The following is a 25,345-nucleotide window of genomic DNA, read 5'->3' on the forward strand; positions in this document are numbered from 1 at the left end:
AGTACAGTGGTGCCCCGCAAGACGAATGCCTCGCAAGACGGAAAACCCGCTAGACGAAAGGGTTTTCCATTTTTGAGCTGCTTTGCAAGACGATTTTCCCTATGGGCTTGCTTTGCAAGATGAAAACATCTTGCGAGTGTTCCGATTTTTCCCCGCTTCCCCCCTTTTTTCTAAGCCGCTAATAGCCTTTTAGCCGCTAATCCGCCATGCCTTTAATAGCCGCTAAACCGCTAATAGCGCTAATCCGCTAATAGGGTTGCTTCGCAAGACGAAAAAACCGCTAGACGAAGAGACTCGCGGAACGGATTAATTTCGTCTTGCGAGGCACCACTGTACTATGTTTCACAAATAAAGATTTCTGGGGAAGACCCAAATACTAGGAATATAGGCAGAAGAAAATAAGTTATGGTTTTCAAGTACTGTGTCCTTCCACAGCTTACAGTATCTGTGGGATGTACATAAATATTTCACCAGAAAGTACAGCAAGATGTTTTATTTCACCCCAAATGTAGATTATACTGGTTTCCCCATGGAGTGATTTTGCTACTCTTGATTCTGAATGTTCTTTGCCAGTTAATCCAAACTACCCCATTAACTGATCTTATGCCCTGTACAAGACAGTAGAATTCCCTGGTCTTGCCATTCACCTTTGTAGTCTTGATTTGGAATTATGGTTACCATTAAATTAGCTGAGGCCAGCACCCCACCTTCCCCAGTGCTTAGTGAAGACCTTTTTATTTCAGCTGACATTTTAAGTTTTCTTATTTTGTTTTATTAGTTTTAACTTATTTTTATTGTATCTTTTTATTCTTACTGTACAATGCTGAGATATGAAGGTGTTTAGCAGTATATCAATTGCTGAAATAAATAAACAGTAGTAATAAATTAATGAGTATGAAAAATAAAAGATTGGCTGTGATGCAAAGTGTCTTTATTACAAGCAGAGAGCAACTGCTTCTGAGATGGAGTGTGACCAAGGGCAGATACCAAAACCCTTTATTCAGTAGAGCCCACTGTTGTCAGGTGTACATCATTTCTGCCATGTGGGACATTTTCTTAGGGATATACAGGAAATACTCCATGTACCCTGAAAGATCTTCAATAGTCACATCATCCACATGAGCCCTGGCTTGCTCAGAGCAAGACCTGAGAGAGCTGGAGGGAGTTCTTGATGGCAAAGGTTGGGAACTGTCCTGCACATGTGGTGGTCTTTTAGGTGCAGACTGGGGAGAATTTTGTGGGCCAGAAAACATGTACACTTTCATGTCCTGCCATCGCTTACACTGGCAGGCCCTGTCTACACACGCACAGAGTTTCCCTTTATTTTGCTCAGACACAGATTGGAAATCAGAAAGATCTGTGGCCCTTAGAATGGCTGAAGTAGGAAAAACACCACTTTCAAGTTTGTTCTTAGGCATTTCAACCATGGATGCCACAGAATGCTGAGCACCCTTTTGTTTCTCGCCAACATCATTGAGGGGGTGACTGGCCTGTTCATTCTTAGAGAACTCCTTTGGGGTTGACACATCCGGGTCACTGCTGCTTTCAGAAGTGTCAGCTGGGTTCTTGTGCACTGGCTGGTTACAAGGCAGCATTTTCGTGGTATAATGGATAAACTTAGGAGGATGGAGTACTGGAGACTTTGACCGCCGCCGACGCTGTGTTCTCACTGTTCCTCTCAAAGGTTTCCTCAAACACCTAGAAGGTGAAAATGCAAAAGTTAATACAGCATAAATGGTCATCCAGTTCTCTCTAATCACTCTGTGCTGCAATTTACGAAGAAGTGAGAGTTGAACAACTTTTCAACTTTCCTATGTGGATCACATGGAATGTGCCTACGTTATACATCCAGACCCACGTGCAAATAATGTCCTCAAACACCTAAACGGCAGAATAAGGGAGTCATCATGCCACAGCATACGTATAGTTTTAATACCTACCTAGAACTATTCTAAGACAGGTAAGAAAACTCAGCTGCATGTTAGTCCTAGTACAGTATAGTTTACACAGCTCAGAGCTGTGGGCCTAAGAAGAGCCCCTATCATCACACTTAATGCCTTCAAGAGTGGGATCCAACGTAGTGCCAAGGCATTCGTTCATCAGTGCAAGGATTTCTACTTGCACAATGGAGAGTTGCTCTTTTTTCTTTTGAAGAGTTGGTGGGAGGCATACATTTTACACATAAATATATATCCTTCTAGAATCTGAATGCAACACGGGATGTTTCTGCAGCTCCCCTTCCAATCCCCTTGAGGCAATAATGTGTTGTGTAAGTAGCAGTGCCCTGATTTGGAAGAAGACACCACCCTGATAACAGCAACTTTTCTGCCCTTTTTGCCAATGGACATGTAAAAACCAGTTATCTGTTTTCCAATTACGTGAAGGGCTGGAGATTATCTGAACAATAAGACACGTGGCAGTTTGCCCTGCCCTCCTCCTGGGGAACAGGAACATGCCTCAGCTGCAGTGGTCAAGTGTGCTACTACTTGATGAAACCTCTTTCACATCTCTTCTTTGCTCCCAAGTCGTCATCTTCAAGCTCCAGCCTCTCGATATTTATAAACAGCTCCAGGAGGCCATGTTCAGCAGAACACTTTAGCATTTCCACATTTGACATAGTTCCATTAATCAGAACTAATTCATCTTACCAATGCCAGCTCTCTTTAGATGCACACACAGACTTCACCTTGGTTTCATCTGTAGTTTTTACAAGTGCTCTTGGAGGCACCCCCTCATTTACAGGAAGAGAAGCAGTGGATCTAAAACCAGGAAAAATACAGGCTGTCATAAATTTGTAAGACTTCTATTTCCCTCAATAGAGCTTAATTTCTGTTAAAGTTCTAACCTTGTCTTCCATTGCTCCTTGGCTAACGTATGAGGGCATTTCAATATCCACACAAAATCGTTAATATATTACCCACACTTGGCTCCTTTTTGTATTTTGGCCAGCATGCTAGTTTGGACAAGAACAACCTGACCAACAGTGTAAATCCAGGATGCAAGGGGAAGCAGTCCCGTAATAAAAGGTGCCCTATAGATGTTCAATCACAACTCCCATCGTCCCTGACCATCAGCCTTGCTGGCTGGGGCTGATGGAATTCCAACAGCATCTGGAAGACACCACATTGCCTACCCCTGCCCTAACACATGAGTAAATTCCCCCAATTATGTGTGGTCCAGAAGGGGTCATACTCTGAATACGCAGAAGGAGCAGTCAAGTGTGACTAGATAGCCAAACCCCGAGAAAGCATGGTGCCAACTTGCATACCCCATTACACTGCTGGCTTAACCAAGTACAGTGGTGCCTCGCAAGACGAAATTAATTCGTTCCGCGAGTTTTTCGTCTTGCGAAGCACGGTTTCCCATAGGAATGCATTGAAAATCAATCAATGCGTTCCTATGGAGACCGTCCGGGGACAGAGGGGAAGCGCTGCTCTGTCCCCTCTTTTGAAGCAAGGGGCGGAGAAGATCGCTTCTCCCCGTTGCCGCCCCTTGGTTCAAAAGCGGTCCGGGGAGAGAGGGGAAGGTGCACTGCGCTTCCCTGCTATCCCCGGAGCTTGCGGGGCAAGCTTCGTTTTGCGAAGCAAGCCCATAGGGAAATGTGTCTTGCGAAGCGGCTAAGAAAACGAAAAACTCCTTCGTCTAGCGGGTTTTTCGTCTTCCGAGGCGTTCGTCTTGCGGGGCACCACTGTAAACCTTTCTAAGCTTTCCAGGGATTTACCCAATCACAGTACTCAAAGGAAGCAAAAGAGATCATGGAGCAGATGGGTAATTACTTAACCAATGAAAAGTTTTTGGTGGTATTAAAAAACTGCAGTTCTAAGCTCTATCATAAAATCCATCAAGACTCTATGTCTCATTCACAAAAACTCTTCAGTACTCCCTATTTCACTATGCTTTGTCATGCTTCTTCAGTAATTTCATGGTTCACCCCAACTGGCCTCATTATATTCCATTTCTACAAATCATCCAAATACCATGGAAAAGCTAGGGATGGACAATACTTTTATCACATAGTTGTAAAACCTAAACCAGGTCAATTAAGATGAAACTGTCTCATGAAGGCCACTAATCTCCAATGAGGAGTGTATTACAAACTAAAAATTGGTGATATTACTACCAATGAGTACTGCTTACAGTTGATGTGTATCCAGTAAATGGGACTGCCCTGTATGCTCCCTTTGTCACTTGTGATTGTAAGTCACTTTGAGTCATGGTTTGTTTTAACCATTGTTTGTTCAACAAACCACAAATCAACTCTCAGAAGAACAAACAGGCTACAGTTTGTTACTTGAGAGCTTGGCTTGTTGTCCAGCAGCTCTTTGTCCTGTGCTCTGTAGCTTGATGAGAGTCTGGGGCAGGATGGGCAAACCATGGTTAAACAAGGCTATTGGGCTTGGACATAAGCTAGACTACAGTTAAAAACAAGATTACGCTTTAGCTCAACAAACCATGGCTTGGTGTTATGTGCTAATTAGACTAGACCAATATCAAACTTCACTCAAAAACCCTTGCAGCAAGAATTTTTTCAAAACAAACTTCAGTCACAAAGCCATTTCATTTCCCACATTGTGCAGCCATGTTTTGCTCTTAATAGTAAAAATTATATTAACTTACCCTTCTGAGTCTACTCTTAGCTTTTTGAAAGCTGCCTGGAGATTCTCTTCTATCTCCAACATTGTTAGAGAACAACCCACTGCTTCCTCTCTGCAAGCTAAAGAAAAGAAGAAAAATAAGCATGTGAGAATAAAATGGAGGCAACTAATGTTGTACAGAAATTCATACTAGATTTGACTAGTGGCAGCGATCCCGGCTCCAAGGTATTATCAGGAAATGAAACAAGACTTATAAATAGTAATTTAATAGTGTCTTCACACAAGGCACTCAAATCCTGTTGGAGAAGTCAAAGTTGTCAGAAGGCTTATACACCAATCTGACCAACAATTTTAAGTTCTGACTGCTGTGCAAGAGCAGACCAAACTTCTCCAGGGAAAAAAATGACACCTCAAAGGATCACTTCATACATTACTTGTAGGGCTGCTTCATCATTCCTACAGGAAAGGCAATTATGTGTAGGAATTAACATGTTATGTTAGGCTATATGATACAATAATCCTACAAATGTTTAACTTGCTAATTCCTATCCAGGTATTGTCCCATTCTGGAATTTTGCAGTGTAAGAAGTTAATGCATAGAATGTTCAGTTGTGTGGACACTTCTGTAGCTGGGGGAGGGGGGGAAGAGATAACACAGAAAAGAGCCTTGAGACTCCAGTCCAGGCATAGGCAAACTTGGCCCTCCAGATGTTTTGGGACTACAACTCCCATCATCCCTAGCTAACAGAACCAGTGGTCAGGGATGATGCGAGTTGTAGTCCCAAAACATGTGGAGGGCTCTAGTCCTACGTACATTTATTAAGGAGTCCCACCGAATTCAGAGCTTTCCCGGCAAGCCTGTGGAGGTGGAGATGCTTTGCAGTCAGTTTGGCTTGTGATCTCCATCTAACTGAAGCCCAAAGTAAGAGGCTGTTCTCCATTTTGTGGGAATCTTGAGCACACATATGACTACACTGTTGGTATTCTTTGAATGCTTCCTGACAGAAAAGGCCATCATTGTCCTTATCAGTTTCCCCAAGTACCATTTTGAGGAGCAGGGTGTTTTTTTAAAGGATAATGTAGTTCAGAAAAACAAAGCTATAAAAATACCATATTATGAAGTAAAAATATTCATTTGGTGATCCTTTATCGAGATCTGAACATCTGTCACAGGTCCTGTGTGGTAACATTCATCCCCTTCTTTAAACAAAAATATAAACTAGAAGTATGTTTCTTTCTTGCAGTGTTGATTACCATAAATATTCCAATCTTCTGCTGAGCTTAGTGCTTATTTCTGAAGTTTTGCAGACTACATATGGTCAGATCTCCTAGTAGCCTAATTCAAAACCTCTCCTAGTGGCCCAATTCAAACCTAACAGTATAAGCCTATTTAAAAACTACACAAATCTCAGGCTTAAATGTTTACCTCTCTTCATTCAATGCATGCCAGGAAAAGGCAGGAAGCACATGCTTCCTGGTTTAAAACTACCTGCGGTTTGCAATTTTATTAAAACAAGGAACTTCCATTAATCAAACTATTGATTTATTGGAACAAGGTAGAATTAGCAACTAGAATGATCTTGGCTTACTTCAATAAGCCATAGTTTAAACCAGCCACAGATTGTCCTTATCAGAGATAAGATAATAGCCTTATCAAACCACAGCTGGTTTTTTAAACTCAGAAGTGGAAGCTTCACATCTGTTTCTCACAGCTGCACCAGAGGGATCGGGTGTCAGGTCACAAGGAAGGGAAGCACCCAAACCTGAGACCTGCCTCACCCCTTCACAGTGCTGAACTATATTACGTTGCTATATCTAAATCAAACCTTTTATTAGGTTAGAAGCAGCCATAGAGAGGGATTTGGATTGGACTTCAATGCTAGGGATGGGATTTTTAAAAAACACACCAAACTAACTAACATTTCTTCCTCTATCATTTCTCCCCAACTTAAATCACCCACCCAACTCAACTCAACTCAACCAGTTGCTATTAGCACCAAAAGGGAATAGACAGTCCAAGGCTGTCCCTAAAGCTGTTTCTAGCACCACAGACAAGACACTGGGATGCAGGACATCATATCTTGTATCGATCTGGCATTATCACCTCTTGCAACAACCCAGCTCTGTGTATGTTTACTGTGAAGCAAATCTCACTAAATTTGATGAGGTTTACTTCAAAATAAGCATGCATAAATCTGCAGCCAGCATTGCTGGAAATTGTTGCAATTCCTTTACCTTGTAGTGATTGCACTGCTACATTCATATTTCCTTCTAGTTTGTCAATATTTTCCAAACAACTGGTGAATATTGATACTACTTTAGAAATACTATATACAGGTAGTAAAGACAATCCTGTTTAAAGGAGAGATGAAGACCTTCTTAAACCAGTGACTTTGATTATTACCATAACTCTAAATCTCACTGATGTGGTAAAACTTCTTAGACAGTAGGCTGAGACACACATGATGAAATGCTAACTCATACAGTCCAGTTGGTATGGAAAACTAGATCTCAGAGAGTGGGTTCCTTAAGCCTACCAGTGGCAAACATTAGTCATTTGAGCCCTCATTTGCAGTGTACAGATCCAGAATATGGTTAGTCTCTCAGTGAAAACAAAACTTTAATTTCAAGTAAAAAAATTAACCACAATATGACTAACTTAGAAAGAAGGAAGCAAATGTCACTGAAACTCAGTGTCTTATATTGAGACCCTATGCATGATACCTTTTATATTAATAGCCAGGCATAGGGCATGATCCAATGCAGCATGTGCAACAGGGCTTCTCTTCTCCTTGCTCTCCTTTTCCCTGCAGCCCTCCAAACCTGCTCCAGAGTTGGGGAACCTCTGGAGATTTTGGCAGCACACAAGGAGAGAAGAAAGCTAGTTTGTTGTGCAAGTAGATTTCCATTGCATTAGGTAGACAACATTGGATGTCTCCCATAGAAACTAAAAACAAGGTGGCATAAATATAATCTACGGAACTGACCATAGATATCAGCTCTAATTTTTCCATGCAGAAGGCACACAAAAACTATTTTAAAAATTACTAAAATGAATATTAGGTTGACACACCTAAGCTACCTACATATGCTCTAAAAAGAAAATGCTGGGGTGTTCAAATTTTGCAGCCCTCACATTTGTTGAAAAACTAAGATAAAGGCAATAAAATGAAAGTGACAGAAAAATGCTCACTTGGACAGAACTCCCTCCCTGCTCCACTCAGCTGATGTTTGTTTGCTCTGAAATGATTTCATTCAGACATGTGCCTTAGCTACTTGCTTGACAGATGTCATTGTGACACATCTAGAAGGATGGAAGTGTGTCATAATGTATTTGATGTACGTATTAAGTGTTGACTCAGGCAACAAGGAAGACACAAAAGGAAGTGATGAACTGCAAGACTGCTTTCTGAATTCCTATCTGCCATACAGATGGATTACAAAGGTACATAAAACAGCTTGTCTTTCGCAGAAAACTTAATTGAATACTGGACCCTCTGAAAGCCTGAGGCAAGCTCTCACTTTTTATTATTCACAATGAAGATATAAAAACAGAAGTGTATATACTTTGTGCAAATCATGGTTAGTAGCAGTAATAATACTTTATGAAGCGTCTCAAAAATTAGGTACTGTACTGTTAAAATGAGAACAAATCCTATGTGTGGGGTTACAATAAAAATAATTATAGATGAAGGAAAAGGAGAGACAGAAGTTAAAAGTTAAAAATATATCAACTTCCAGATAATTTAAACTAAACCCTCATACAATGGGCTGATGTGGCACCATGAGCAAGCTCTGGACTTACACCCTAAGCTGAACTGTGATTTAGTGACAGCTATGGTTTGTTTCACCAGCAGTGTTAGAAACTGAGATATAAACACTAGGAGCCAAATGGCTCCTGAAACCTGGGTAACAGAATGGCTAGTCACCATTTTTACTCAATGCAGCACTTTCCATTTATTTTTTCCAAAACAGTTCCTAATTGGACACCACAAACTAAATGGTGCTCAGCCTCAGCAATAGTGGCCAACTATAAGTATTTATAAATTCTGTTATGTTTGCATGTATGCATGTGTATGTGTGTGTATCTCTTAGTCCAAAATGTTATGCTGCAGCTTCAGCAAGTACTGCAGTCAGTTAAATATGTCTGTTATATAAAAATTCTTGGAAAAACAGGCCTAACAGCCCAATCCTAACCATTTCTACACAGAAATGGATACTACTGAATTCAAAAGGGCTAACACCCAGGCCAATGGGATTGGGATTGAAACCTACCCGGTAATTCATTATTTTTAAGCAGCACCTCTTCATTTGCAAGATAATATTTTTTGCTGGACTCCCTGTAGAGCTGTTAGGGCTGGGCGATATAAACTTTTCAACATCGCAATGTATCACCAGCTAAATACCACAATATATTGTGATACATCATTAAATTGAAAAGGAAGGAGCACATTCAACCCCAATCGTTACTAACAACTGTTAGGCGTGTTTTGACAGTGGTTAGGAGAAGATCCCGCGTAAAAAGCCATTGTCAGGTTTTTGCATCAAGGTTGCACTAAAAAGTCTCAGATGTAAGAAAAGCATACAGCATCAGGCCAACAACCCATATAGTTCAGCATCCTGTTCACATAGTGACCAACCAGATACCTGTGGAAAACCCACAAACAGGACCTAAGCACAACTGTACAGCGACTATAATTTTTACCATTCCATCTGTGAGGACAGATGGGATCTGAATCTGATAGTTGTTTGAGGGATATTGTCTCCAAAACCATGTGAAAACAAAATTATTCATTTTGTATTTGATAGATCTGACTTTTATCCAGACCCATAAAGTGTGGAAAATGTATATGGCTATAGCTGGACACACAGATTTTAAAAATGGGGGGGGGGGAGATGTAGTTTCTAGCAAGTTAACATGTGGTCTGATACTTAAGAGAACCATGATATAACTGCATATGATTTTTGCTGCAGAAAGGTTTATTTCCTAATCAAAGAAATGTTTGGTGTTTTTTTTAAAAATAGATACTTTACTTTCCACATTGCAACAAAAACTTTGCTTATTCTAATTGCTTTTCTCTGCATTACCACTACCTGATACATTCAGCTATCTTTTCCCTAATGTTTTCAAAAACAGAAAGCCAAACAATCACACTCAGACCCAACAGACACAAGTTATCAGGGTTCTGGCTCACAGGCCAAACTGGGCCCAACAGGACCCCGCAAATGGCCAGGGTCATTTCAGCCTAGCCATGCCCACCTGACCTAACAGGCAAGGGCAAGTAAAACCTGGCTCAGCCTAAAAAGGTTTGCAGGCACCACCAGCCAGCTGACTGATGGCGCCCAAAAAGCCCTATGCAAAGCATTCCAAAGATAGCCCTTTTGAAGGGTGTCAGCAATACTCCAAGAAGCCCTTATCAAGTTAGTGCTTTAAAGTAACAGGTAGGTAGCCGTGTTGGTCTGCCGTAGTCGAAACAAAATAAAAAAAAATAATCCGTCCAGTAGGACCTTAGAGACCAACTAAGTTTGTTATTGGTATGAGCTTTCGTGTGCATGCACACTTCTTCAGATACGAAAGCTCATACCAATAACAAACTTAGTTGGTCTCTGCTACTGGACGGAATTTTTTTTTATTTTGCTTTAAAGTAGGCTTTTAAAAGTCACCTGCTATCAACTGACTGATAGGTGGGGGGCTCGACCTACCTGTCAAACTTGGCCCACAGCAGGTGGAGATAACCATCTGGCAAGTTGGGCCAATTTCTGTAATAACAGAATGAAGACCAAGTGAAGCCCGAACTTTAATTGAGACAAACCACTAAGAATATCCTAGACCAGGAATGTCCAACGCATTGATCAAGATCGATCAGGGCGCTGCAGGAAGAATGTGGTTGATCACGGGGCTGTTTTGGCACCACGCGTGCCCAGTCGGGAAAGCAGCCGGCAAGCTCCTCTCACAAGAGGAAATGTTTAACTGCTGCATGTGCCTGCCCTGTTGGGGAACCAGGCATCGGAAAAGCAGCTGGCAAGCCCCTCTCACAAGAGGGGACGTTTTGCCACTGTGCGTACCTGCCCCCTCAGGGGAAGCAGCCAGCGCCCACCCGCCCACCCATCCCTGCCACCATCCCTGGGTGATAGATCACTGCCAGTTTTTATATTGGATTGTAGATCAAAGCCGACTTTAAGTTGAACATGCCTGTCCTAAACAAAGAAGGTTAACACCTCCTAATCTTAGTTTCACAACTGCTCTGAATGCTTATACTGCACAAGAACAAGGAGTAACTGTCCTAGCCTGTTGCAGCCCCCAAACATCGAAGGCCCTTGTGGCTCCTTAAGGAGGCATGAGTTTTGGCCATAAAAGGCTATTTGTCAGATTAGATATGTGGCAAACATTTTAAAAAATGCCACAGTGAGAATGTCAGTCATTATTAGCCAACAAAATTTTAAAGCGGGAAGCTAGTCCCACAGAAGATCTCATTCCACTCAATCTGCCTGTCCCCATTCGCTGGTAGACCAACATAGCTAATGGAAGTACTCATGGAACCTCAAAGCTGTTTAGAAAAAAGATAAAACATTTTAAAAAAGACAAGCATAATTTTGAAACGTCGAATTCTTCTTACAGATCCGGGTGCGGCTATCATGTGGCACGTGTAAACGTGCCAATACTTCCGTGTCTCTGGAGCACCTCAGTGTGCGCTGGAAGCTCAACAGTCTAAGCCTTTTAAGGTTCTGTGTTTTAAGGTTTCTGCGATGACGGTTCTTACTCTTAACGCACTACAGTGGTACTTCGGGTTACATACGCTTCAGGTTACATACGCTTCAGGTTACAGACTCCGCTAACCCAGAAATAGTGCTTCAGATTAAGAACTTTGCTTCAGGATGAAACAGAAATCGTGCTCAGGCAGCGCGGCAGCAGCAGGAGGCCCCATTAGCTAAAGTGGTGTTTCAGGTTAAGAACAGTTTCAGGTTAAGAACGGACCTCCGGAACGAATTAAGTACTTAACCCGAGGTACCACTGGACTGATGAGCGATAAATGGCACATTAACATTCCCGAAACCGCAAGGGAAAGCTTTGCCAGTGGAGCTTCTGCCTGCTCTTATCTGTAAAGAGCGTCGGCGAAGCTCGACTAGCGAGGCAAGGCGGTCGAGGAGCCCCGTCGAGGCCTCCGGGGCCACGGAAAATTCGTCGCCGAGCACCTGGCGCAGTGACTCAGCAGAAAAGAGCCGCCCTCGGCAGACAGGACCCGGCGCCGCGGAGCTTCGCTTCCCCTGAGGAGAGACGGGAGGGAGGGGAAGGCGGCCGGAAAGGACCATACTTACTCGGCAGACGAGGAAACGCGGAGGCCCCACCGCTCCCCGCAACAGAACTTCGGACGTTTCGTTTCCCGCGCGGCGAGCGCCGCTGCTTTTCCTGAGGGAGCGACGCGCGAGTGAACCCGGATGCAGACGCGCCTTCCTTTAGGAACCGGTGGGGGCGCTAGAAAGCAAACTCGGACTTGGTGGCAGCGTTGCGCATGCGCCACGTCGCCGAGCGCGTCCTCGGTTACACAAGCGAAGGCGCCAGGACGGCTGCAAACGCGCGGGAAAGTCCCGCGGTTGCTGAGCGCATGCGCCCGCAGTGTCATCACTTCCTGTTGATTTTTTGTTCACTTCCGGCAGTGGCTCCCTTGGCTGAGCGGGTGAGTGGGTACCTGTAAGCGGGGAAGGGGCGCGATGAGGGAAACAGGTTCGCGTCGCTTCAGGCGTTTCTGGGAGCCTGAGGGGGGAAGAGGCTGTTGGGCGGGAGGGCTTCTTCCTCGACGGGATCTACTCCGGCGGGTCTCAATCGTCCCTTGTCGGACTCCTGCGCCTTTCGCCTCAGCGGAGCCGCCTTCAGGGGAGCCGAACGGGGGACGGGCGGAGGGCAGGACCCCGACCGACCTCCACTACTGTCCATTGTGCCTGTTCTCTTTTCCGCTCAGTAGCCCTTCACATCCACAGAATTCCTACTTAAAGCCTAGATCTGCTCTTTTAGCTGCTCATCTGGTTTAAAACAAGTAAAGGGGCGTTGTGGGGATGGAGGTGGGGGAACATATTGACGATTGCTTGCCTCATCTGTTTGCTACATCTAAAGTACTTGCCGATTTATCCTGACGTTTCGAAAAGCTCTCTTATTTTAAGCACCTGTATATCCCCCCTCCATTTTTTTTAGGTATACCCGAATTGGTTTACAAAGTTCTATAAAATAGTATCCTCCCAGTAAAGAAGAATGCAGTGCAGCAGAAGTGGTTTGAGAGGGTTCTGGGCAAATTTCCCTGGAGAGTGTACTGTAAAAGCAGGGCGCCCGAAGAGAAAAAGGTCCTGTCCTGGGTTACCACCACCCTTCACTTCAGAAGTCTTGTAGGGCTTGGCCTACAGCTTAATTTCATTTTTATGCTTCTCTTCGGTTGAGGGTCATTATAAGTTGTTGGTTTCCCCCCCCCCCCCAACCCATGCTCAACTAATTTAGTTCACTGTTGAGTTAAGTTGGACTGAGAAAGAGTAACTGGCTCATGGCAGAGTGTGGATTTGAACCTGGCTATTCCATATCTTAGTCTGGTACTCCTAACTACTACCCTGTGTTGGTAAGAATTCGGTGGTACTTATTTCTGAGTATGCGTGCAAAGATCACGTTGCTAGGCTTCCAGTTAATCCTAAGTCTGAATTCCTAAGTTGTGATGACTTTAGGGGAAAAACATGTTTTTATAGCATGTGAATTTTATAGTATGTGGATCCGCAGTACTTAGATAATTGGGAACCACAGCTCTAGCAAACATTGCAAGGCACCAGGTTAAAAACAGCCTTTAAGGTGGCTCACATTGTCACAAAGACCCTGAAACCTTTGTTACGGCATGTTACGTGCTAGCTTTCCATAGCCTGATGCCCTCTTGGTATTGTTGTTGTTTTTACCATATCCCTCAGCATCCCTGACAAGTGGCCAAACTGGTGGGTTGAAGAGGGTTGTAGTTCAAAGTACCTGGAGGGCATCAGGTTATGAGGAGTTGGCACATAACATGCCGTAACAAAGGTATAAGACGGTTGTTTTTGCTGAAACAGATTTACCCTGTTCCACTCAAAAATAAAGTTTAAAAATTAAAAGTTTGTAATCTAAGTTTATGCCCTATTTCAAGAGTTTTGTCTTCCCCTTCTTCTTTGTAAGAGATTGATAAACGAAATCCATGAAGATCAAAATATTTGTAACAGTTTTATGAAAAAGGATTTGGAGGTAGGGGAGCAGAAACGATGGCTGCATCCCTGCAAGCAAGGAGCAGTGCTTTTTTCTGGTGGTACATGCCAGTACACCATATGGCACCTCTTTCCAAGACATCTGCAATGTTTGGCATTCTAAGCACTTGAAAGTTAGAGTAGTTTGACCAATGCATTATTATTTTTTAATCATTTTTTCAATACAAACAGCAACCAACAAAAACCACAATAACACAATTTAACAATTCAGATTTGAGTACTGATATACCTATAACTACACCTTTTTAACAGTATTTCCCCACCTCACTTCCCCCTACTTTCCTCCTTATCTCTTAAGTAATCCTTCCAGATTTCTTCATATTTATCCATTTGATATGCAGTTCGTTCGTATGTAACTAGTCTGTTCATATTGTCAATCCATGTGCTCAATGGGATCTTTTTGCAGCTCTTCCAATTCATCAGAAGAAGTTTTTTTTGCTTCTAATGGCACGGTACATCCATATTTTTTTTTACCCCTTGTAATCTCCCACATTTCTGGTATATAATTTAGAATTTAATTCATGCATCAAATGGCCCACTTTGTCCATCAGCACGAAGCAGAGTGGAGTCTGGCATACACTGTCACTGCAGGCTGACAATGAGAAGCAGCAGAACTCATCCCCACAAGTTCATAAACAACTACTATAAACTTAGAAAGAAGTAATAAACCACCAATAAAAGTAGTGCATTAAATTAGTCTTTCCCAACCTAGGGTCCCTAGATGTTGTTGGGACGACAAATCCTGTCATCCCTAGCCTTCAGTACCAGTGGTCAGAGATTATGGGAGTTGCTCCTGTTTGCATCCATCTGTCTTGGGAGGCACTGGAGGAGTGCCCCTTTGGGGATGAAGTCAAAGTTTTGGAAGGTTGCAGCACTTGCTGTAGTAGTTGAGAACAATACGGGAGAGACATGTTTTGTTACAGCTGGGGCAGATGAAGGTGCCCGGTTGTGCTGCTGTAGATGTGCCATAGTGTTTCTTCTCTCTGCTCTCCTCCCAGCGGTCATTTCTCCTTTGGTCCCTGTTACGAATGCACAACCTGACTGCCTGTTTCCAGGCACTGCAGTCACAGGCAAGGGATTCCCCCACAGCAGCATTGATGTTGCCAGTCTTCATGTCACGTTTGTAGACATCTTTGTTTGCAGACATCTTTGTAATGCATAATCGGTCTGCTAAAGCGCCTAGTGCCTAAAACCAGCGGCCCATAGAGCACATCTTTGAGGATTCTGCTATATTTCATTCTGTGGACATGACCAAGCCAGCATAGACATTGCTTTCCAACAGTACAGTAGTGCCCCGCAAGACGAATGCCTCGCAAGAAAAAAAACTCGCTAGACGAAAGGTTTTTTCGTCCGCGATTTGCCTCGCAAGACGAATTCCCCTATGGGCTTGCATCGCAAGACGAAAGCCCATAGGGAAATCTCCGGGGACCTCTTTTAAATGCTAGAGGTGGGGAGCAAAGCCTTTCCCCCCCCTCCGGCCTTCAGAAGAGGTCCAGGAAGGCTGGCGGGGGCCAAAAGGCTTTGCTCCCCAGGGCCAGCATTTTAAAAGCAGTCCGGGATAGCAGGGAAGCGCTTCCTGCTATCCCGGACGGCTTTTGAAGGCAGGAGAGATCCGCGAAGCCTGGGCGCGCTGCGCGCAGGCTTCGGCATGCCGGCAAGTCTCCGCCAGCAGCGGCAGAGCTGCCGCTGCTGGCAGAGAGATCCGCGAAGCCTGGGCGCGCTGCGCGCAGGCTTCGGGATGCCGGCAAGTCTCCGCCAGCAGCGGCAGAGCTGCCGCTGCTGGCAGAGAGATCCGCGAAGCCTGGGCGCGCTGCGCGCAGGCTTCGGGATGCCAGCAAGTCTCCGCCAGCAGCGGCAGAGCTGCCGCTGCTGGCAGAGAGATCCGCGAAGCCTGGGCGCGCTGCGCGCAGGCTTCGGGATGCCGGCAAGTCTCCGCCAGCAGCGGCAGAGCTGCCGCTGCTGGCAGAGAGATCCGCGAAGCCTGGGCGCGCTGCGCGCAGGCTTCGGGATGCCGGCAAGTCTCCGCCAGCAGCGGCAGAGCTGCCGCTGCTGGCAGAGAGATCCGTGAAGCCTGGGCGCGCTGCGCGCAGGCTTCGGGATGCCGGCAAGTCTCCGCCAGCAGCGGCAGAGCTGCCGCTGCTGGCAGAGAGATCCGCGAAGCCTGGGCGCGCTGCGCGCAGGCTTCGGAATGCCGGCAAGTCTCCGCCAGCAGCGGCAGAGCTGCCGCTGCTGGCAGAGAGATCCGCGAAGCCTGGGCGCACTGCGCACAGGCTTCGGGATGCCGGCAAGTCTCCGCCAGCAGCGGCAGAGCTGCCGCTGCTGGCAGAGAGATCCGCTGGGAAGGAATCCCTTGGACCCCCGCCGGACTTCAAAAGAGCTTCGGGAAGTCCAGCGGGGGGCCAAGGGATTCCCTCCCAGCCGCCCGCCTTTAGAAGCGCTCGGGGGAACACCTGGCCCCGCCGCCCCACTTCGGAAAGCTGTTCCGAAGTGGGGCGGGCAGGCGGGGACACCCGCCCCCGCCGCCCCACTTCGGAAAGCTGTTCCGAAGTGGGGCGGGGGGCGGGGACACCCGGCCCCGCCGCCCCACTTCGGAAAGCTGTTCCGAAGTGGGGCGGGCAGGCGGGGACACCCGCCCCCGCCGCCCCACTTCGGAAAGCTGTTCCGAAGTGGGGCGGGCAGGCGGGGACACCCGCCCCCGCCGCCCCACTTCGGAAAGCTGTTCCGAAGTGGGGCGGGGGGCGGGGACACCCGGCCCCGCCGCCCCACTTCGGAAAGCTGTTCCGAAGTGGGGCGGGCAGGCGGGGACACCCGGCCCCGCCGCCCCACTTCGGAAAGCTGTTCCGAAGTGGGGCGGGCAGGCGGGGACACCCGCCTCCGCCGCCCCACTTCGGAAAGCTGTTCCGAAGTGGGGCGGGGGGCGGGGACACCTGGCCCCGCCGCCCCACTTCGGAAAACTGTTCCGAAGTGGGGCGGGGGGGGCGGGACACCTGCCCCATCCGCCCCACTTCGGAAAGCTGTTCCGAAGTGGGGCGGGGGGCGGGAACACCTTCTGAAGGCGGGCAGGGGGCGAAAGTCTTTGTCCCCCCTGCCTGCCTTCCCAGGGGCTTTTAAATCGCCCCGGACAGCGGAGAAGTCCTCCGCTGTCCGGAGCGATTTTAAAATGCCGCTCGCCAGCATTTTAAGATAGCCCCGCACAGCGGAGAAGTCCTCCGCTGTCCCAGGGTTTTTTAAAATGCTGGGGGTGGGAAGAAAAGCCCTTGCCCCCCCCCCCAGCCTTCAGAAGAGGTCCGGGGACAGACTGTCCCCGGACCTGGTCTGAAGGTGGTTTCCCTAGGAACGCATTAATTGATTTTCAATGCATTCCTATGGGAAACCGTGCATCGCAAGACGAAAAAACCGCAAGACGAAGAGAATTGCGGAACGAATTAATTTCGTCTTGCGAGGCACCACTGTATCTGGGAACCCAATAAATGCTCCGCTAAACTAAAAATATTCACAGGAGGAAACATTTAATGGAAACTACTAGGAGTTCTTCATGTATGGGTTGCTAGAAATTTCTCAAGACTCTTACACTATTGGTTTCTTGATGGGTTTTGGGAACTCTTCTAATATAAATGAATCACTATATTTTCATTCTGAAAGATAATCACTAAAGTTTGCAAAACTTCTTAGTTGACAGCCTGTCTTACTGGTCCTTTAAAGATTTACACAAGTATTAAATGTTATTTCTGTACTTGTTTGCTTACAGAAATATAATTTCAGCTTGGGTGTCCTCAGCTGCAAAATTCAAATAACTTCCCTCTACAGCAAATCATTGTTTCTTTGAGCTGCTATATATACTCTATGACCATAAAATAAACCCATAAAGTGCATTTCAAACCCTGTGTGTTGGCTCAAAGTGCATTATGTGTCCCATGTGTTAGCTGTAAAGAGTCAGTATTCATATGCTTTGCAGTTTCTTGAAAAATAGAGGGTGCTTGCTTCAAGAAGTGTGTGAATTTTGTACCCCTGACTTCACAACAGACTTGTTAATCATGTACGACTATGTTTAGTAAGACTAGCTATTTGCTTAGAATACAGCATGCAAATGGGGCATAATCCTTGCCCAAAGGGCTTAGAACCGAAAGAAGGCAGGTAGGACAAAGGTCAAATAAGATGACAGGGCTTAATACTTTGTCATTAATTAATCTTCAGCAATTTCATTCAGCTTATAAAATGCAGCATGCTTTTGTAGGTTAAAGTGCTCCTTAAGTTAGCAATTGTGTTGTATGCAATAATCAGTCCTTCAAAAAGCACCAACACCCTGATCCTGAATTGTGTGTTCATCGCTGTGAGAAGCAACTGCAAAAGCACTGTGTGGATGTCATTTTGCATGGGTATAAATCACTGTACTTTATCGGAGCCTCCAATCAAGTAAGATTTGTTCGTTCCTACTTCTGTGCCTCTGAATCCCGTGATGCCTTCCGTTCTGCCCTACATGACAGTCACGTGCAGCCATTCCAAATTATAATAACATGAATAATATGTCCTGTGTGTTTATTTCATGCTTAGCTAGGATGGCATCTAAACAGTCAGAATGGGGAAATGCTCATGGAAATTGTCTCCTTGTACTGAGCAATATAGGGTCCTCTGTCGTCGTCCCGTTCCCCCCCCCCCCCATATATGTGAGTAGTGCCCATCTGACCTGTGAAAAATCTTTCTGCTTAGTAGCTTCCATCTTTCCAGTTTTTGAAGCATCTATTTTTTCAGCCCCGGTTCTAATCATAAATAGATTGCCTTGAATGTTGGCTTGTATGATAAATATTTTATTAATCTATTAAATAGATCCTCTCTCCAGTGCAATTAATTTGTGGCTAAAGATTGGTTGGGGAAAAATTGTCTGTTGATTCTAGCCTGTCCTTAGTGCTGTGTAGAAAAACTGAGTTGCAGCTAATGTTGGTCCTACTCAAGGTAGATTCATTTAAATTAATGGACATGGGTCTACTCTGAGTAGGATTTGGTTTGCTACAATCTAGCTTTACACGAAGGGAGAAATCCTTTAGGCTGCAATCCTAATTCAAATCCCACTTATTTGGGAGTAGGCCCTATTGTTGTTAATTCACTTTAATTGTCCCTTTACATCAGGCAACTCTTTACTTAATATTTGCATAGTGCATTCCACTATTCTCTGCTGGAAATCAACCCATGTGACAAAAGGTTTCAAAGTAAAGCAGAAAATGTGTGCCTTGATTGTCTTCAGTTTCCAGTAGAAATTGCCCATGGAATCCTTTTATCAAATAACTAGGAGCATTTTACATGAACTATTGATGTGAGTCAAAATGTGGTCTGAGTGCTGGATGATAGTGAATGAAGCAATATATTTAATTTCAGTTGTGTAGAGTTTTACTACAGTGGTGCCTTGCAAGACGAAATTAATCCATTCTGCGAGTCTCTTTGTCTTGCGGTTTTTTCGTCTTGCGAAGCACGGCTATTAGCGGCTTAGCGGCTATTAGCGGCTATTAACGGCTTAGCGGCTATTAACGGCTTAGCGGCTATTAACAGCTTAGCGGCTTTAAGAAAAAGGAAACGAACTCGCAAGCGAAGCAAGCCCATAGGGAAATTCGTCTTGCGGAACAACTCAAAAAACGGAAAACTCTTTCATCTTGCGCGTTTTTCGTCTTGCGAGGTACCACTGTATAGGCTTACTACACTTGGTGTTCTCCACATCAACACAAATTTAATTGATTTATTTTTTGTTAGTATTCATTATATGGCAGGCCCAATAACATTCTAACATTCTGCAAATGGACTCAGAAACTAAAGAAGGAGAGGAAGAGAGCCTGCAAACAGCTTTCAAAAAGTTGAGAGTGGATCCAACTGGGTAGGTAGCAGCAGTCCTATTTACTCTTCCTGTGTATCTGGCAATTTTAGCGTTGTATTAGTGTATTTCCATTTTTATAGAATTGACTCTGAAGAAAGGCATCAGCATTACATTACTTCTATGCATCTATGAACAATATGGGTCTGATATTCTTATTGGTGTTTGGGCTGTTGTACCTGTAGAATAGCTAGTATTATGGCTACTTCTTTGTTTGCAAGGAGAATGGCATGCCGGGCAGTGTTAGAAATTCCCCAGGCACATTTTGTGACTGGCTCAGGTGCAGTTGCGGCTGTGTGGAGGCTGTGACTGGCCCAAGGTCACCCAGTGAGCTTTATGACTGAATGGGGATTTGAACCCTGACAGTGAAGCTACCCACTTGTCAGTCACATAACATCACAGTGATGTCACATGCAAGGTGCTGCCAAAAGGGAATCTCTCTTCCTTCACTTTAGCAGCAGTTCCCTGCTACAACACAGTAAAAAACACCCATCAGTTTTAGCAGAAGAGTCTGATCCTGACTTAGGGAGGTCTATGTGTATTGGGATTCTTCACTTGAAAGGGATGGATTTTTCCTCATCATCTTAGCAGCGGATCCAGGTTTGCATGGAATCCCCTGCCAAAATGATGGTCTAGCAGGAGATTTTAGCAGAGAACAGATGCACAGAGCCAAACTGAGCAGGATTTAACCCCCACTTATCAGCTGTTGAGTGGAGGTTAAATCCTGCTGGGATCAGGTACCCACAGCAATGCAGAACTGAACCCCAGCCTCCTATCAGCTGATTGAAAGGTGGGTGTGGCTTGGAGAAAATGGCCTTGTGAACCAAATTTGTGGACCAGTATTGGCCTGCAGGCCAGATTCCCCACTCGGTCTACACTGACTGACAGCAGCTATCCTGACTTTAGGGCAGGGATCTTTTCCAGCCCTACTTAGAGATGTCAGGAGTTTAACCCGGGCCCTTTTGCATAGAATACCACTGAGCGGCAGCCTTTTCCTTTATCTATTTGTCTGTAGATAAGCAAGAAAATTGTGGGGAGATTCCATTTTGTTTGCTAATGTAGGTGAATAATCCTAAGGGGGACACCGTATGGGAATCAGCCTGTAGATACTTTGTGTTAGAATCATACTTTAATATGTCATTTGCCCCTTAAATCAGAACTTCCACATCTGTGAGTGACAGCATGGGATTGAGAGCTCCAGTCAGAGCTGCTGTTGATGGAGGCAGGCATCAAACCGTCTGTTCGAGAGAGAACTGGCATGGGTAAGACACTTCACTAGTAACTATGTTCAACACCTTTGAGTTAAACCCTTCTTTTATCTCCCAGTATTTGGCTATAATGAATGTTTAGCCAATAGGGTATAGCCTACTGTACTCCATTTCTCTTGTCTTCTGTGGCTGCCTTCATCTAATGTTTAGTTTGATGATAAGTTTAGCTTATACATGACAGGAAGAAATGCCAAGGTTTGCAGTTAAGGCTGATAAAGATAATGCAGTTTCTGATTAGTTTACAGTTGCATCAGATTCTTCTTCTGGATTTGATATATATCAGGAGGAAATTATCAGGAGAAACCATGAGATGCAGCTCACAGAACTGCAGCAAATAATTTTAACAGACAACACTACCTTATTTTGGAGTGCATTTTGTTCCAGAGTCAGTTTCTGCTAACATTGTTGCTCTCTACTCCAGGTGTGCAAGGAAACCCTTGAGAGGGGCGTCAAGGCCGCAGCGCCGCAGGCGTTCTAAATCTCCTGTCCTGCATCCTCCCAAGTTTACATATTGCAGCATGAAGGCATCTTCCGCAAGTAACCAACTGAAGCACAAAAGCCAGATGGATTCTTCAAAGCACAAAATCGGTCCAGACCCCAGTGTTACAGAAGAGCCATACTTGGGAGGAAAGAGATGTCCCCTTTTCGATAGCAGCAACTGCAGGAGGGCCAGAGCAGAGCAGCGGAGCACTTTCTCAAGGGAGCAGCCTTCAGAGAATTTGCGAAAGAGCTGTCCTGCTTTCTCTTTGACCTTTGAAACCAGCCTGGATCCTAGCCAACCCTCAGATTTCCAGTCACTCTCCAAGCTGAGTTACGAGAAGCAATGCCCTTGCGTGGACAAAGAATGTCAGTGCAAACCATGGCAAGCAATAGAAGCATACTCCTTTTCTGGTTTGCGGAGTGTCCTTTCGGAATGTGAAAAGGCAGTCCTGGAAGCACATTCGCAATCTTTGCCAAACCGATCGCATTCTGGGATGGGTTCATCAAGCTCTGCCCGGTCTTGTTCTGAGCAAGCTCGAGTCTTTGTGGATGATGTGACTATTGAAGATCTTTCAGGGTACATGGAGTATTACTTATATATTCCCAAGAAAATGTCCCACATGGCAGAGATGATGTACACTTGACATAAGAATCATGAGTTGGAAATTCAGTGGTGGTAGTGAGATGGTCCCTCAGTGCCATAGTTGGAAATGTGTCCGTTGTCATTGCTGCGTGTTTGATCAAATGTTTATTTGCGCCATACAGTGTAGTTTTTTAAATAAAGTGAAAAAGAAATAATATCTTCTGGCTGAAAGGTGCATAAGATTATCTTCAAAGTTTCAAGAATGTTCTTGGGCAGAGTTTTATCTTTATTAATTCTTTTGTTTTCAAAGTAGCCATCTTTTAAATATTGCTCTCTTTAAAATAACATTTACTGTGACTTGGATTATGTTTTAGCCAACCCATTTCAAAGGATTGAAATGCTGAACTTCATCCTTGCTGTTAAAAATAAAAATAGGTAGAGCATACTGCTACACCATCTTGAACAGGAATACCTAAGAAATGGTTTGGCGCAAGTCAGGGATGGGTAACACTCCTCTAAGCATTTTTTGCTAGTTTGAAACTCTTCTAGATTTCCTTAAATTCTTAGATGTTTGTCCTGTGGAGGATCCCGTAAATCAGTTTTTGGTTTTGCTTTGGTCACCATTTCAGTGGCAAGTGTAGGCATAAAATTCTCACACTTCCCCAATCTGCCACCCATTTCTGTTTAGCAGTCCACACCTGAAGTTTCTTGCAATAATTTTGAAATAATACAAATTTTCCTTGCACAGGTCTGGAAAGTGTTTATGCACTAATCCTTCAAGCCATTGTCCCACTGTAACTTTACTTGTCAGAGCATTTGTACTCCTTTAAAATTATTCATATACTTAATTTGTGAGGGCCAAAAGTGAAAATACAAACAAGTTACTAATAGGGAACTCTAAGAAGACATTTTGAGTAAGCAAACACTGGCTTTCTCCTAGTAGCCTTCTAATGGTCGTGCATGAAGACAGATGCTTTTAAAATGACTGAGAACAGATGAAAAAATCAATTGCACACATATGCTTAATTGGTTGGCTCTTGAAAGCTATTTACAATTTGAGGGATCTGCTATGCTTTTCTATTAGCAGCTTTAAAAGGAAATACAAATTATAAGTTGCAAATTATTAAGTCGGGATAGCTGACTAAAGTCAATATCCCTTGTATTTTCCCTCAGTTACCTCCCACCCCACATTTTAGTGAATACATAATGCTTTTTGCACGCTTGTCATGAATTTTTACTATTTGTTTCTCAACCAGTGCCATTTTGTTCAGCGGTTGGGAACCATGGGGCCTCCATATGCTAATGTATGTGAGAGAAAGAGGATTGAATTAACTTCTTTGATTTCTTTCTGATTAGCAAATTTCCGCTGTATTTGAGCATCTGCTACACTGTAGGGGAAATATACGCTAAGATGGAAAGCAGAACCCTTGCTTTGAGAGGAAACTTGACTTTGTAGCCATAGTAATCAAGCCTGCTTTACACCTAGCCAAAGTGGAAATAAAATCAAACCACTGCCAAAAGCACTGACCAGATAGACCTTCCATTCCCATTTTTCTCGAGAGGAAGTCTGCCTTGCTATTGTATGATTAAAAGATAACCAGTGCTACTTGAAAGGAGTCTCAAGCACATAATCTGCTTTAGATTTATTGTCTCTTTCCCATTTTAGGACAGAAGGAGGGCAAGAAAAAACAGTTCTGGAGCCAAGGATACAATGCAGTACAGCTAAGTTCCCCTGGTTTGGTTAAGCAAATGCTTCTCTGTAGCCCTAACTAAATATCAGAAAGCGTGGAGACAAGAATACCTACAGAATTCTAGAGGACCAATGAAGCAGTCATTCAGAATTCAACTTCCTACACTACTGTGTCTAATAAATAGCCACTAGATGGAGCTTTCAGAACAGTGCTTAAGAAATTTTTTTTTCTAGTCCCAACAACAGAACTTACTCAGAATTGTAGCTCTTTGGGTTTTTTCCAGATGACCTAAATCTAAAGCTGCACCATTTAATTAGTAGTGTTTGCATAAGAAGCTTCAAAAGAACATTGTCCGGACACACTGTTGCAGGCAATGAAAACCTATCCTAACGTTATTGCGTGGGGGAAGAGAATGTCAAATATGAGGCAAAAAGGAGAATTGCCTGTCCCTTATTTTGCAGGCATTGTTGGTCAAAGGAGAAGGACGAAGTCTCCTTGAGTTTTGAAAATAGCTAGTAAAAACAATCAAAAAATGTCAGTGCTACAGTATCCATTTCCTAGTTAAATGCAAAAATTGGGTTTTGAAAACACAAAGCCTGGAGCAAGATCTGAGAAAGTGGTGTCAATAGTTAAAACTTTGGCATTGAAATCCCAAGTTTTCAAAACTGATTTGTCAAAGCTATATTTCAAGGAAATTCTATAAAAGATTTCTGTGTTTATGGAGTCAAACCACAAGCCTGAATTCAATAGAATGCTAAGCCAAACCATGGCTTGGCCTTGGGTAGAGCTGCAGAAGCAGAGGAGGAGGACAATAGCCGCAATCTTCATTCCAGGAACCTGCATGTTTGCACTAAGCTATGGTTGGGCTTAGTGTTATGTACAAACTGGGCCAAAGATTGGTTCAAGGTCACCCGATGAGCATCCTCACTAACAAAAATGTGAACCTAGATCTTTCTGAATCCAGCGTATCTACCACGCCAGTGTAAAGTACAGTGGTGCCCTGCAAGACGAATGCTTTGCAAGATGAAAACCCCGCTAGACGAAAGGGTTTTCCGTTTTTCGATGCGCTTCGCAAGACGAATTTCCCTATGGGCTTGCTTCGCAAAACGAAAAAGTCTTGCGAGTCTTGCGATTTTTTCCGCTCCCCCCCCCTTTTTCTAAGCCGCTAAGCCGCTAATAGCCTTTTAGCCGCTAAGCCTTTAATAGCCGCTAAACCGCTAATAGCGCTAAGCCGCTAATAGGGTTGCTTCGCAAGACGAAAAAACCGCTAGACGAAGAGACTCGCGGAACGGATTAATTTCGTCTTGCGAGGCACCACTGTATGTGTAAAGTCTCTATTCGTTCATGCTGTCTTGAGCTCCTCACCTTTCAGGATACAAATTCATTGGGCTTACACGTATATATATATATCAAGTCATCGGGATCCTTCCCACAGGGCACAGCTGATGGTAGATGGTCCTGTGGGTGGAGGGGGCAGTCCAGCTGGAGCAGGATCTAGTTTCTGATGTTTTCTTTGCCAGTCTGGTTCTCTTTTTGCCATCCTTTCCACAGAGTTGTTGGCCATGGGGAGGGAGGGAGCACAGTCCTCCCACAGCAAACTGCTCTACCCT

The 25,345-nt window shown here is 44.5% G+C and overlaps 2 protein-coding genes across 9 annotated transcripts; one reads left to right on the forward strand and one right to left on the reverse strand.

Annotated features, from left to right (window-relative positions):
• Positions 1 to 914: 914 nt before the first annotated feature.
• On the reverse strand, positions 915 to 12,039 carry OSER1 (oxidative stress responsive serine rich 1). 5 transcript variants are annotated; one of them, XM_083508248.1, is made up of 5 exons: positions 7,789 to 7,854; positions 5,706 to 5,795; positions 4,618 to 4,714; positions 2,649 to 2,759; positions 915 to 1,698 (listed from the first exon to the last, which is right to left on the reverse strand). In XM_083508248.1, the coding sequence occupies exons 3-5, from the start codon at positions 4,677 to 4,679 to the stop codon at positions 1,020 to 1,022; spliced, it is 852 nt and encodes a 283-aa protein (XP_083364374.1). In that variant the 5' UTR covers positions 4,680 to 4,714; positions 5,706 to 5,795; positions 7,789 to 7,854; the 3' UTR covers positions 915 to 1,019. The 5 variants fall into 5 exon arrangements, with proteins under 5 accessions (XP_083364374.1, XP_083364375.1, XP_083364373.1 ...); XM_083508249.1 differs by having other exon boundaries at positions 5,706 to 5,792; positions 7,789 to 7,816; XM_083508247.1 differs by lacking the exons at positions 5,706 to 5,795; positions 7,789 to 7,854 and adding an exon at positions 11,913 to 12,039.
• On the forward strand, positions 7,935 to 23,941 carry LOC310709082 (oxidative stress-responsive serine-rich protein 1-like). 4 transcript variants are annotated; one of them, XM_083508262.1, is made up of 5 exons: positions 7,935 to 8,040; positions 19,596 to 19,716; positions 20,871 to 20,975; positions 21,403 to 22,038; positions 23,711 to 23,941. In XM_083508262.1, the coding sequence occupies exons 2-5, from the start codon at positions 19,640 to 19,642 to the stop codon at positions 23,787 to 23,789; spliced, it is 897 nt and encodes a 298-aa protein (XP_083364388.1). In that variant the 5' UTR covers positions 7,935 to 8,040; positions 19,596 to 19,639; the 3' UTR covers positions 23,790 to 23,941. The 4 variants fall into 4 exon arrangements, with proteins under 4 accessions (XP_083364388.1, XP_083364389.1, XP_083364387.1 ...); XM_083508263.1 differs by having other exon boundaries at positions 7,965 to 8,105; XM_083508261.1 differs by lacking the exon at positions 7,935 to 8,040 and adding an exon at positions 12,151 to 12,271.
• The last annotated feature ends 1,404 nt before the right edge of the window (positions 23,942 to 25,345 follow it).

The sequence above is a fragment of the Podarcis liolepis genome, assembly GCF_965112155.1.
Source record: "Podarcis liolepis genome assembly, chromosome: 6".
Taxonomy (NCBI): domain Eukaryota; kingdom Metazoa; phylum Chordata; class Lepidosauria; order Squamata; family Lacertidae; genus Podarcis; species Podarcis liolepis.